Source organism: Amyelois transitella, chromosome 7 (genome assembly GCF_032362555.1).
Source record: "Amyelois transitella isolate CPQ chromosome 7, ilAmyTran1.1, whole genome shotgun sequence".
Classification (NCBI taxonomy): domain Eukaryota; kingdom Metazoa; phylum Arthropoda; class Insecta; order Lepidoptera; family Pyralidae; genus Amyelois; species Amyelois transitella.
Window position 1 is genome coordinate 1,696,832 of NC_083510.1, and position 14,578 is coordinate 1,711,409.

Sequence of the window (14,578 nt, forward strand, 5' to 3'; positions counted from 1 at the left end):
TATAAACTTTATTGATTAACATCTGGAGAAGACGAAATGTTTCTTATAATATAGTACAGGTCCGCGAGTTCGTCTGGTTTCTGATCTCCGTCTCCACGGTGTCCTCTATCTTGTGGATCGTTTGCTCTGTGCCGTCCAGACCTTTGTGAATGTTTTCTATAAAAAAACAATGTTGAAAATAGTAATTACTTTTTATAATAAAACTTGCTCTTTTTTTAAGAGGGTAAATGGTCCTCTTTGCATATTAAACGTACTATCAAAATTTACGGTTGCTTTGAATAGGATGTTAAGAATAATAAAGTAACAAATAGAAAGTAATAAACTTACCAACAACGTTTTCTTCAATAACTTTTCCTTTACTCATGCAGGAATTTTCTTTATCTCGAATTGACTGAAAAAACTTAGCAAAGCGGCCTTGTTCTTTGACCACCACATCATTCTCCTCACATTGTCCCATCCCATCATGAGAAATCGCATCTTCACTTCTCACAATCGGCATTACAGCTTGTGTTTTCGCAGTCTTTCCTGCTTGGGGACTCGATTTATCTGACCCACAAGGAATCGTCTCATTCTCTGACTGACCGCCTTCGCTCTTTTGACCGTCATCACTATGTTTACTCAAAACAGGACTCATTTGTGACAAATCTGGAAGCGTCAGCAAATCTTGAATTATGGGTGTCTTTGGAGGGGGAGAATTAGCTATTTCAGCCACTTTATCTGGTATCTTTAGAACTTTCATATCATCGTGGTGAATGTCGGGTACCATAGCTATTGTTTTCTTTAAAGTTTCTTCTACTACTTCAACTTTTTCATTGACTTTATCGGTTACATCTTTTGCAATTTCATTAATTTTGTTTTTAGCTTTGTCTACCGCTGCGTTCATTGAATGATCCACTGTCTCAATTATGTTCATATCTGCGATGGTATTTGTAATTTCCTTAGTAATTGGTGAAGACATATCGAGTTCGTCCTTGTTAATATCAGGTACATCGTGAATGCTGCCATTATCGTTCTCAAGATCGTTTATGTTTACAATGTGCGAGCCGCTGACATTCGCCTCTAATGAATCTATCGATCCGGTTTCATCGTTCACGTTTCCATTAACATTGTCAGCGATACCATGGTTGGTGTTGGAGTTAGTGACGTCTTCTATGGTGATATCTTCAGTTTTGTTCATTCCCGGTACTTTTTGCAGAGGCGGTAGTTCTGTGAGCGATATTTGTCTGCTTTCCTCGTTGACTATACTGAAATCGTTGTTAGTAAAGTCCGCGTTCGAGCCCTTAGTGGCCGTGAGTAGCGTGTGGCAGCCGCCGCATGCTACATTGTCGACGATGTATCCATTCATCGCAGTGACCCGCTTTGGTGAATATTGATTGGGGACAGCCTCATTCGCGTTGTCGGCGTCGTCGATTCCCTCCAAACACAATTTGTTGTGCCTCGACTCGCCGCAGGTGTAAAGCAGGCCGTTATCTGAAATATTTAAAATAGCTTTACACCACCATCGACGACGGACACAAAGTCGATACTGAATTGACAGCTCTTAGGTAATTTATTGTACGTGACAAAACAAATTTGAATTGAGTTCATATCATGTTATTAAATCGAATGTAGACAAGAGTATATCGAGCCAAGGCAGCTTGAATGAAACTCAGACTCCCGGAACGAAGACATTTATTTAAAAATCACCTTTCTATTTATGTTTGTATCAAAACAAAACCATATCGCGTTTCAAAACGGGATAACGCCATCTATTATTATAAAATTAAACTAAACTTATACATATATTAAAACCAAAATTAGACATATCGCCCACCAAGGACCTTTAGTCCTTCACAAACTGAAAAACATAAATCAAACTTAACTTGCACAACCCGTGTTTAATTTAACATCCTAAATGTACATATGTATGTGCATCTATCATCGGCTAATACAAAGCATGTCAATAGCAAACAAAAATCTATCAAAAAAGTAAATATTTGTCCAAATCATTTACAAATCAAAATTAACTATCTTCTTCAATCAAGTAACATTTAAATTAAGTAGTGGACTGTAAACACTATGTATGTAGCACTTGGCAAAAAAATAATAATCATGTTAACGTACTTGAGAAAGGAAACAAAACAATATACTTCATAAAATGTAAAAATACAAATTTCTAAAAACTAGATTTACAAATCATGTTCATCATTAACTGGTAAAGGGCAAAGATTTGAAATTGGACGTTGAATAAGAGAATTTTTATAACGTAATGTAACTACTCTTGTTAAATTATCTTTACCAGAATGCACATCTTCGATCTTGCCGTATAACCATTTGGTAGGTGGCAAATTATCTTCACACACTAATACTATGTCACCTGACCTCAGTTGTAGAGATCTAGTTTTCCATTTATATATTTGTAGAAATCACATATACTCTTTAGCACAATTCTTAGTACGAATATAGTTACAGGTTAACTTTTGTCCTTCGTGAAATGGTTTATGATGGGCATCGGCTACTAAGAGTTTAGCCAAATGTGATTCGCCTGATACTATAAACGGGTGTTTGCTACAATCAGGTAAGTCGGATTTTTCTATTCTTCCTCCAACCCTTAATAATCCATTCTTATCTATATACGGATTAAGTGTAGACAATTTACTTTTCTTACTAACATTTTTATTTTTCAGGAGCATGCTGATTTCATCGGCAAACCAACGACGTTGATGCTGAAGTATGCAACAGGTAAGTGATTCCTGGATCTCCTTGGCGGTAAGATAAGGTAAGTGTTTAGATTCTTCAGAAGTGGTATTTTTTAGATGTAGAAATCTCCTGCAATAAGCTATTACCCTTATTAGTTTCCGTAAACTTGAAAATCTAGAACAAATATCCTCTATTTCTTCAAAGTTTTTGACACAAGTAGTATGTGCTTTAAGTAGACGCTTCTCTAACTCTGTCTTGGTGCAAATGGAACGTGGTTTGACATAATCAATTTCGCTATTTTGTAACCAGCTTGGACCATTCTTCCACAGCGAGTTCTCTAGAAACTCTGACGGTGACATACCACGTGACGCACAATCGGCAGGATTTTCCTTTGTCGAAACATACGACCACTGCGTAGCATTAATTAAGGTAAGTATTTCTGAAGTCCTGTTGGCGACAAAAGTCTTCCAACGACTTGGATGGTCGGACAACCAAGCTAACACGATCGTAGAGTCCGTCCAAGCATGTATATCTGACTTATTGATGTTCAGTGTTTCAGATACTTCCAAAAGTAGTTTAGTAACTAGAACAGCAGCGCACAACTCAAGTCGCGGGATGGATATCTGCTTGATGGGTGCTACTTTCGTCTTAGCGGTTACCAGGTGAGTATAAACTTCATTTTCCATAGTAACGCAACGAATATAAACCACAGCAGCATAGCCTGCATTAGAAGCGTCACTAAACCCGTGTAACTCCACTTTGATATCACTTTTCTTCTTGCGGACCCATCTCGGAATATGAAATATAGCTTCGGTAATTCCTTGCGATATTGTGACCACTCTTGTATCAGCTCCTCTGGCAATTTATCATCCCAGTCCAGTCCAGCAATCCATAGCTTCTGGATGAAGATCTTTGCTATAATAACACACGGAGCTATCCACCCGAGTGGATCATATAGTCGACAGATTTCACTAATCACTTTGCGTTTTGTTTCAGGAGCAGGGGCATCAGAAGAAATCTTGATGTTATAACCAAACTCATCTGTGCGGCGATTCCAAGCAATACCTACAATTTTAGTAACATCATCCTCTTTAAACTCTCTTTCTGTATCTGTTTCTGTACCACCTAGTACTCCTATTTTATTACATGTCCACTTCTGCAATTGAAATCCACCTTTATTTAGCAATTCATTCATTTCTTTATAAATCTTAACCGCTTCTTCTTCATTTTCAGCGCCGGTGAGAAGATCGTCCATGTAGAAATCTGATAGAACTCTACTTGCCGCGTGCGGGAAATTACGACCTTCATCTACAGCTACTTGTTGCATTGCTTTTACAGTTAAATAAGGAGCGCATGAAGTGCCGAAAGTGACAGTCAGAAGACGATAGTCACGTATAATACCCTCTTCAGATCGCCATACAATCCGCTGAAAATCGGTATGTCTTGCAGCTACGTTCACTTGTCGATACATTTTTATGATATCAGCAGTGAGACATATGGGGTGTGAACGCCAACGCATTATCAAGTGGCGTAATTCCATTTGTAAGGTTGGACCAACCATCAATGTATCATTTAAGGATAATCCATTAGCGCTTCTATCAGCGGCATTAAAAACCACTCTGGTTTTTGTTGTTGTTCTATCCATACGAACAACCGCATGATGTGGTAACCATACCTTACCCTCCATATTTGATGACTCATCATCAACAATCTCCATATGACCAAGTTTCAAATATTCATCTATGACCTCAGAATAATTGTTCTTTAATGTGCTATTCTTATCCAATCTCTTTTCTAGACCAAACAAACGTTTCACAGCGACGGACCTTGTATCACCGTAGTCTCGACGAACTTTTGGACGAAACGGCAACTCCACCACATAACGACCAGTCTCATCTCTGCAAGTTGTAGCTTTGAAATGATCTTCACAATCCTGTTCTTCTTGAGTTAATATCTTTTTGTTTGGACTAGGTTCAGATTCGATCTCCCAAAATTTCTTGATTAGTTCATTCTCTTCTAACTGAATATGAAAGCTCATTATAATGTTGTGACATGTAGATTCTTCATTATCATAGCCGTCAACCTGACCCGACAACACCCATCCAAGGTAAGTATCCTGTGCAATAATCAAATCATTAGGACTTTTAATCAATCCCTTTTTCAGGATAGCGCAATACACCTCGGAGCCCAAGAGAACATCAATTCTATTAGGCGAATTATACTGCGGATCAGCCAAACTGATGCGGCCAAGTTCAGTCCATCTGGGTGGAGTGAACTTCCTTTGAGGTAACACTGTAGTCACCGTTTGAAGGACGTGAGCCTTCACTTGCAACTTAAAGGTTGGGTCACAGAGTGACTGAATCTTGACCTTAACCACATATTTTGAGGTTAAGCCACTCTGACCACCACCCAATCCTGAAATACTAATTTTCTCAGCAACTTTATTCAACCGTAATAACTGTACGGCTGCTTCCGATATAAAAGATGCTTGTGATCCTTGATCCAGCAGAGCTCTTAATATCAGAGGAGAACCATTTCTTGACTCAGCCTTTACCAAGGCTGTAGCTAATAAGGTTTGGCTTGAAACCTTTCCTGTCACAAAATGGCTTGTAATGCTTGTGGTCTGGTTCATGTCAATAGACGGTTCCGGTTGACTTTGTTCAGTCTCTGCCTGCTCGGTAGCTACCGCTACTGTTGGTGAGTTGTTTCCGTGAAGAAGTGTGTGGTGCTTTCTCTTGCAGATCCGACATCTCGTAAAACCACGACAGGTTTTCGCTGAGTGGCCACTGCCGAGACAATTGAAACAAAGTTGAAGATTTTTAACAATATTCTGACGGCTAGAGATTTCTTCGTTAATAAACTTACTACATGAATAAATCTTATGATTATCATTACAATGAGGGCAGGTAGACATTGAAATAGCGTGCAAGACTTTAGGTTGTGTATGATTAGGACATGACTTAGACTTACTTTTAGTGGGCTCAACAAACTCTAACGCGCGGTAACGTGATTCTATGAAATCTTTGAATAAACAATAGGAAGGCAAATCTACACTACAATTATTAATATGAATTTCCCATTGTTTTCTAGTATCAGCGTCCAATTTCTGACTTACAATATAAATTATAATTACATCCCATGTATCGACTTTAATATCTAAGTTAGTCAGCTCATGAATACAATCGGAAGTTGTATCTAACAAATCTTTCAACCCTTGAGCCGACTCGCAACTCATGGACTTTTGGTTAAACAAACGCTTTAGAATACAATTAGATAAATACCTCTTATTATCATATCTACTTTGTAACAAATCCCAACACTTTTTGTAGTTATCATGCGTAATTGGAATGTGTTTAATTAACTGTTCAGCTTCACCTCTTACTTGCGTCTTCAGATAATGTAGTCGCTGAACGTCGTCGAGTGCAGAGTTGTTATGGATGAGTGACGTAAACAAATCCTTGAAAGACGACCATTCGGTATACTTGCCACTGAAAATTGGTATAGTTATCTTCGGTAATCTTACAAGTGATTCTTTATTCTTGTCTGAATTCTCTTTCAAACTCGATGACGCAGTAGACACATTCGGTGATAAGGCTTTCAGTGCAGATTTCAACTCGGTTTTATAACTTAAATACATTTCATAGCCTATATTGTATATGTCACTTTCTATATAACCTTCAGTATCTTCATATGTAGCTATAATGTATTCATGCTTGTCAGAGAATCTATCTATAATTGTTTCCAAACTTTCTAATCGCGTCAAAACATAAGATTCAGTAATTCTTTCTTTCGGAGACTTTTTGAAATTGCTTCTTCCGTTTTCTATTTGACTGAATAATTGTTTCATTACTCTTATACAGCCCTCCATGATTGACAGATGTAATTATAAATGTCACCAATTATTTTTTCAAAATTTGTCTATGTGTTGTTTTTTATTGATCAAAATTTTCTAAGTGTTTGGACTTATTTGTCACCGCTATGAAATCGGGCATAGATTCCTCGTCTCGTCACTTTTTACCGAATTATTCTAAGTCTCAGAATCTACACAATGAAATTTTACAAGTCCCACTACTTCTATCTTGAAATTTTCTAAGTCTTTACACAGTTAAAAGTACTTACAGTTTTTCTTGCTCACTTACTGCACTTCACTGTACTAGCCGACAGATGGCGCTTCATGCACCTGATCTTCTTTGGATTGGTTCCACACCACTAGCTTCACTCTATACTTAGGAAACTGCCAAATGCTTCACATTCTTCAAAATATATCCGACTCGAAGGACCCTTAGACAAGAGTATATCGAGCCAAGGCAGCTTGAATGAAACTCAGACTCCCGGAACGAAGACATTTATTTAAAAATCACCTTTCTATTTATGTTTGTATCAAAACAAAACCATATCGCGTTTCAAAACGGGATAACGCCATCTATTATTATAAAATTAAACTAAACTTATACATATATTAAAACCAAAATTAGACAGAATGCGTGCAAGGACGACGAAAATAGATGTCCGTTGGTGGGCAAGGTCTCATGTAAATGGTGGTAAGTCAGTCGGGCTTTTGATAAGGTTTCTTTATTTAATTCATTTGCCATGTCAATCGTGGATATCAATTAAAGTTCAAGGTTTATGAGAGCAGGAAATTATTTTTTTATTATCTCGAAGTTAAAAATTTTTCAGTCAGTTTAAGAATGTGTTGATATTTGGCGGTAAAATCGTCTAACAACATGATATTGATACCTGAAGGTTTTTATTTTATAAATTTAAATAACAAACATCCCCGAAATTACCTGTAAGAAAGCTTGCCTGACACAAATCCGAATTAGAAATATTTAAAGCACTTTCATCGCCAATTACAATTAGTTACAGGAGTTGGATGAGTTGAACTAACCGCGTTATACGTAAGACTCACCAGTGACAAAAGCCGTATGCATCGCCCCGCACGCTACTAATTTCAGTTGAAATCCGTCAAACATTTTATCCATGTCAATTTCGGTTGGTTCCGTCACGTTGGCAACATCTTTGGGCATTCCCAACTGGCCTCTTTCGTTGGACCCGAACGCGAAGATCTTGGCTTCGTCCATAGACAATAGGAAGGTGTGGGAGGCTCCACAGCAAGCACTCTTGATGGGCGCGCTGGTGGGGAGAACCTCGGGGACGTACGCTGTGGTTGCGGGGTTCGGTATACCTAGTTTGTTGTTCTCGTTGTCGCCAGTCACGAATACTGCACCGTTGGCTAGAACAAGAATTTTTACTTACATACATTTATCACACCTTACTTAGACAGATGCCAACAGTATCGAAAATACTGGCTGGATGGTGGCTTGATCATGGATGGAAGAGTACCCGAAACAGACGAACTCGTGTAAAGAGAGTAATGAATGTGGATGAGGCGAAGGAAGGATGCAGGGATCGTTGCAAGCGGAAAGATGTAGTCTCGCTCTACCCCCCGGTAAAGAGGCGAGATTTGTGTAGGTTTGTAGGTATGTAGAAAAAGAAATAATAATAATTGCAAAGAAAAAATAATATATACTTAAATGTCCAGAAAATAAAATCTTGAACCACATTTAAAAGGAATAACGCGATAAGAGAATTAATATCCTTTATTTCTGCCGTGAACACGCGAGTCCGGTTGATTTATTTCCAAATTGCTTTGCCCTACTAATGTGACTGTAATTCCAAAACATAGCTCAACATTCTCTTTTTCGTGGCAGGTACTGAAAAATATCAATAAAGTAATACTTATAGGTAAGTTGAGCACTTAAATTTGAGAATTTTTAAACCAAATTTTATTTTTGTTTTAATTGCATCATATACTTAATTAATGTAAAATTTTACGTTTGCAATAACCATATGTATACCACGGTAAGTATAAAATCAACACGAATTTTGCATATCCGGAAATTTTACAGCTTTACACGGATTGATTCACGTAATCCACTAAATGCGCTGTATCCTCAGGTTTCAATTAAATACATCCTTATATTGGTTTTAAAAATATACCTACTATATATTATTAATAAACTTCACTTGTGTTTTGTTTCTTTATCGGAAAATTGTTTTTCTCATCTATGGTTATTATGGGCCTTGCGATAGACAAGCGAGCAAAGCGTAATATTGAAGTCACCTACTAACCCTAAGAGCAACCCTCTTAGGATTAGTAGGCCACTTCAATACAAGTGATCAATCACTCACTAGTTATAACACCAGTGTGGCAGTGACACTCTACGAGGGATATCATCTCCATGAACTTGAGTTTTGCGACTTTGATAGCGAAACGCGTAGTTTGGCTCTTTATTATTATAGTATAACTATTCTAAAACAATATCACCATCACTCACGATGTGGCAGTACCCGCACTTGACGAAGACTATCTTCAGCATGAACTTTAGCTCCGTGAACTTGACAGCGAAGCGGGTATCCTTTCGTCTGCCTTTGCCCTTAAAGCCTTCTTCTTCCTACTCTATCATAATATGTATGTACTCTATCATCATTGTAACCGTATTCGAGGAATAAATGATTATGATTATGATTAACAGACGAATGACTCACCAGTGATGAAAATGGTGTGGTAGTACCCGCACTCGACGAAGGCTATCTTCTCCATGAACTTGAGTTCTGTAAACTTGACGGCGGAGCGCGTGTCCTCGCCCAGCCCGAGCTGGCCTTCGCTGTTGGAGCCGCACACGAACACTCGCCCTGACTCTGGGTAAACAAAAAAATGGGTTCACCAACAAGACGGCATGAATGAACCAATTATTGTGCATTTGATGGCCCATATTCTGGAGAGGATGAATGAAAGCAGGTTGACTAAGCAGATATACAAGGAGAGTGTGGAGGGAAAGGTCGGCGTTGGAAGACCTAGACGAACGTATCTTGATCAAATTAAGGACGTCCTGGTAAAGGGTCAGGTCAAAGTACCCGAAACCGCCGAGCTTGCATGAAGAGAGTTATGTGGATGAAGCGAAGGAAGTATGCAGAAATCGTGGCAAGTGGAAAGAGGTAGTCTCTGCCTACCCCTCCGGGAAAAAGGCGTGATTTTATGTATGTATGTATTCTGGAGACCTTTTTACCAATCTTGACGTATATTTTCTTTTTGGTTATCCGAAGTGATACTTTGTAAATGTTCGTGAATAAGTGAACTAGTGTTATAGAATGACATTTGCCAATGTAGCTTACCGAATTTCAGTACTAAGCCTACAATAAACCTTTTGATAGGCATTTACCAGCGCACTCGAGCAACCGACGCTGATGACATGACATTTACAATACCTAATCAGTCCGTATTAGGAGCATAGCTCCTATAGCATGTTGTAGTGTAGCTTGTCGTTATGACTTTAATGTACTGTGTACTTTAATATTCTAACCAGTAAGTATAGCCGTGTGGTTGCTGCCTGCTGAGACCTGTCTCACAGCCCCACAATCCTCTTCCAGCTCCACGCATTGAGGCACAGTATGGTGCTCCATATCTCCAGTGCCAAGTTGCCCCTCGTCGTTGCATCCCACAGAATATATTGTGCTTGTATCTGCACAAATAATTTACATACTTAACAATATTCAATTATTTTGTGACTGGGTAGAGAAAGCCAATAGTCTCGTAAAGTCGAAGGCCACGTCGTTCAGCAAAACGGTTTTGAACAAATTGAGATCCTGATAGTGAAAAGTTGCTAGTCCATCCTCAAAAGCGTGTCAGGTAGTATGGGAAAGAGTAATTACCTTGATATAATAAGCAAATGTCTATAAACCGAGTCTAATATCGATTTATAAACTACTAACTCTAAACGTGTCGGTGAAAAATTTATGAGATAGGAATAAAGTCCCTTTGTAATTTTAACCAGTTAAGAAGTAAGAAATGATTAAGATGATCAGCCTATTTGTAATGATGAATAGCACATTCATAAAACTGAAGTTTCAATTGCTTGAAAGGAGCCTCCGTTACCTAGTTTATATACTAAAGATTTTGTTAAAGAAAATGAACAATTTTTTCTTCATTTCATTTTCAAAGAGACCCTAAGCGGCATACCTGTAACAAAGACGGTGTGGGCGCGTCCGCAGGCCACAAACATGGCGCGATGGGGTTTCAGCCACTTCACACAGCTGGGCCTCGTCACCTCCTCCTTGTGGCCCAGGCCCAATTGACCCCATTCGTTGGCCCCAAACACAAAGACTCGTCCATTTTCTAAAAGAAAAATATGTTTATTATGACGTACTAGATGAAAATTGCGTAAAATCCTGAATTACCTAATTAGGACCATGATCAAAAAGAGCACTCCGGCCGGAATCTTTTCCAGGGTGTGAGGATGAATTTCTTGCATTGTTGTACTTAACGATTTTTATTATGTTACTGGAATCGTGATTATAAGGTTAGTTTGTAAATCATACCCAGAGATTTAATAAAACAAAAAAAAATACTTTTGTTCCCAAGTGCTTTACGGTTGCAACGGGAACAAGAGGTGACTGATGAAGATAGACTTACGACATATGACAGCACTGTGCTCGTCGCCGCAAGAGATGGCGACCACGGGGTCGCTCTTGATGAAGAAGTGGCTCGGCTCGTTGTCGGCGAAGTGGGACTTGCCGAACGTGAACACCGCACCGGTTTCTGGAGAATAATCATAATGAGAACCGGTCCGAAGAAGGCTTAAATTGACAGCAACGTGACCCAGAAATAAATAAATATATAAGGGATAAATTACACAGATTGAGCTAGCCTCGAAGTAAGTTCGAGACTTGTGTTACGAAATACTAAGTCAACGATACTACGAGTAATTTTTATAATAAATACTTAAATAGATAAACATCTAAACCCAGGCTAATCAGAAAAAGTTATTTTCGAACCCGGGACAAAAACAAGGAGTATACTGAAGAATGACGAGCTGAACCTATTCCAATGAAATAATAATAGTATTCAGATACCTTGTCATACACATATATTAATATAAGACGTGAGTCTTTGTCCCGCGACAAGGCCACATTCGGCTGTAAGGCTTAATGATGTAATTAAGACACAGATAGTTACAGGTTGCTAGCCCATCACCTATTGCCTAAAAGTATCTCAGAAATTAGAAATCATTTATTCGGTACCTAAGCATTTGTAATGACCCATGATTATTTTGACTAACATTCACACACTGAATGGGAAAAAAATATATCTTTTTATCACCTAACTAACATTATTGCCTTTAAACCTGCTACATAAGATTGTTATATATTTCCGTACTTTTTAAATAACATGTAAATTTTTCGGTTTATACCATTAAATTATCGTTTGTAGTTAATGATAAAATGTTTGTATAAATAGGTAGGCACTTGACGGCTTTTATACAGAAATGAAGTCGTATAATAAAAAAAGTCAAATAATAGGTTTCGCTAATGGAAATTAATTTGCATACGTCACATTAAGGAATGCTAATGACGCAGTGGTAAGAAAAGCTTTTCATAAGTTTTTACGTTGCTGCCTTTTGAAGAAAAATGTGATGTCATCAGCAGATTTAGTCAACGCAAAACGTCCAAGCCTAAATTAACCACACAACCTTCAATATAAAGGTAAAAATTAACAAATCTGGGATATTATGATTTATTGATGTGTGATTTTGAAGAAAATAAACATACCTAATATCGCATAATAACTCTTCGATGCTTCTAAAGTATCCTTGACTTGTTATACAATGTTTTTAATCGCTAATTAATGAATTTCAGGATTCATGGCTAAAGGCTACTCTAGAGATGAAAACCGGGACTAAAACCAGGAGAAAAAAGAAGACTGAATTCCAGTTTCACACACTTAAGGGTAGGCCTTTGACGGCTATATATAAGGCTTTATTTTGATGATGAAAATTATTACATAATTTAAATGAGATCTAAATTTAAATTTATAAAATTGTTAGATACCTAATTCCATTTATAAAAGCTTCGTGACGTGAGTCTATGACCACCGGCACTTAATCTGACGCATCACGCAGGCAAAGGAAAAACGTAACCATTTTCGGCGCACGGAATTTCCGTTCTTAGAACTGACCTTGTTCGTTTCGGGTGGTCTACAATACAACCTAATCTAACTCTAGATGGATATCATGTCTGAATTAATGGACCTTTGGTTCGTGCAAAAATGAAAATTATAGGGCTTTAAAAATATGCAAAGTACTTAAAGGAATGTATGTAGGCAGTATTAGTTAAAAACGCTTTTATGCTAATGTTCTGAAAGTAATTACTGTAAGCAACTGTTAGACTTAGAATGAAATAGGTGAACTTATATACCTATCTGTTCTACTAAATAAAAAAAAATATTTTTTAAATGTTGTCTTATTTTCCTCAATCTATATGTTTTTTACTTGATACTTTCGGTTTGTCAAATTTCAGTCCAATCAATTCAGTGGTTGCCTTTCGCGGGCTTTCTTCCTTCACCAAAATGAGTAAAAAATTTAAGTATCTGAGGATGCATATGCTATCATCCGACGTATAGTGTGCGGAGCCGCTTCTTCTATAGGTACCTATAGAACAATACATTATACGGTGCATTTTTTCATGAGATTTACATGCACTGGAGTCCATTAGCATATGGGGGTAATAACAATAAAAATGCCATATCGCACGCAAGCAGTTCCGCATGCTAGACTGACATCCACTGACCTATGAAAATGTGGACATTGCAGTTCTATTTAGAGATCTTTTTAGTCATGTAACTTCAGACCAGAATAGTTTCATTCAATAATAACATTTACGAAAGCGGTAAATAGAACTAACATAAGAATAGGAAAGGAAGACCAGATTTGTGAACTGTGAAGATACCCTAAGACGCATTGTAGGTACGGAATCTTTGCGAAAATTAGGAGTTGGTCAATCGTATTTTGCCCGAGCCATGTCAGATGCGTTCAAACATCCTGAAAAATGTGACATCAGTGCTGGCCACTTACTTTACGAAAACAAACGAGATACATGACTGAAAAATATCCATTACCTAATATGTAATTTCTATGTAGATTTTATTGCCTTAAATTCACACGAATTTTTACTAAGGGACACCCTAAATTCTGCTTGACACTTGAAACTTAGGACGCGTTGAAAACGGTTTTTATAGATAAGTAGCTATTGGCACCAAGAAAAATCCACTTATCAATTCGTTTGAAATTAGTTTTTATAACTATATTTCGTCAATATACAAATGATAACATACTTACTCATATATACTACAAAATGTCACTCAACAGCATAGTTGTAACACACAATTACCTATTCCATAAATACTTATCATAAAATATGAAAAAGTGTCATATATACGCTAAGGTAATAATCAACTTCCTGTTCTGTTTCAAATTTAAATGTAGTTTTTTAAGTTTAGTTTATTCGTGTTGGGCCTAAGTTGTGATGAGGAAGAGATAATATACATAGTTTATGTGCTAAATTCAGTTAATAACATCGATTAGACATTCATTCATACAATCACTAAAGTATATAGACACTCATCGAATAAGTTAAGTATACAAGTTGCAGTATATTGTGGTCTCATAACTAAAACATTATAAGTTAGTTATAAATTAAAGTGATTATTTATAACGATCGCCCTAAAAACGATAAACGTAAACACGATAACAGATACATATTTTTCACATGCATGTAGGTACGAGTATAAGCTCATACCTACCATAATTTTCAAATTAAGAATTAATTTTTTTGTTAGCCAGTCCAGGATTCCAAATTCAAACAAATCGCATTTTCTTACCTACATATACAAATAAGCAATCCAAATTCAAATATAAAAAAAACACTATGACCTAAAATCACCTGGTATTTCGTCCGTCATGTTGGTGGTTCACCGTGTGGCCATCGCGCCGGACGGCCGTGCCGGCTAAACTGACCACTGCCCACGACCCACCCCCGTTAAAACACCACTCTTGACCGCGGC

The 14,578-nt window shown here is 37.5% G+C and overlaps 1 protein-coding gene across 1 annotated transcript; it reads right to left on the reverse strand.

Moving 5' to 3' along the window:
- Positions 1 to 43: 43 nt before the first annotated feature.
- Positions 44 to 14,476, reverse strand: LOC106143497 (uncharacterized). Its single transcript, XM_013345609.2, has 8 exons — positions 14,458 to 14,476; positions 11,153 to 11,278; positions 10,700 to 10,855; positions 10,044 to 10,202; positions 9,229 to 9,381; positions 7,589 to 7,912; positions 328 to 1,470; positions 44 to 156 (listed from the first exon to the last, which is right to left on the reverse strand). Exons 1-8 carry the CDS (start codon positions 14,474 to 14,476, stop codon positions 44 to 46), a joined length of 2,193 nt encoding a protein of 730 aa, XP_013201063.2.
- Between the last annotated feature and the right edge of the window lie 102 nt (positions 14,477 to 14,578).

What these genes read in the sequence shown, in the direction of transcription:
- LOC106143497 (XM_013345609.2), bottom strand. An exon ending in CCACACCGTCTTTGTTACAG is followed by an intron (nt 10,203 to 10,699) that starts GTATGCCGCTTA and finishes TTATTTGTGCAG; the next exon opens with ATACAAGCACAATATATTCT. An exon ending in TATTGAAGAAAACGTTGTTG is followed by an intron (nt 157 to 327) that starts GTAAGTTTATTA and finishes GTTTTTTTATAG; the next exon opens with AAAACATTCACAAAGGTCTG.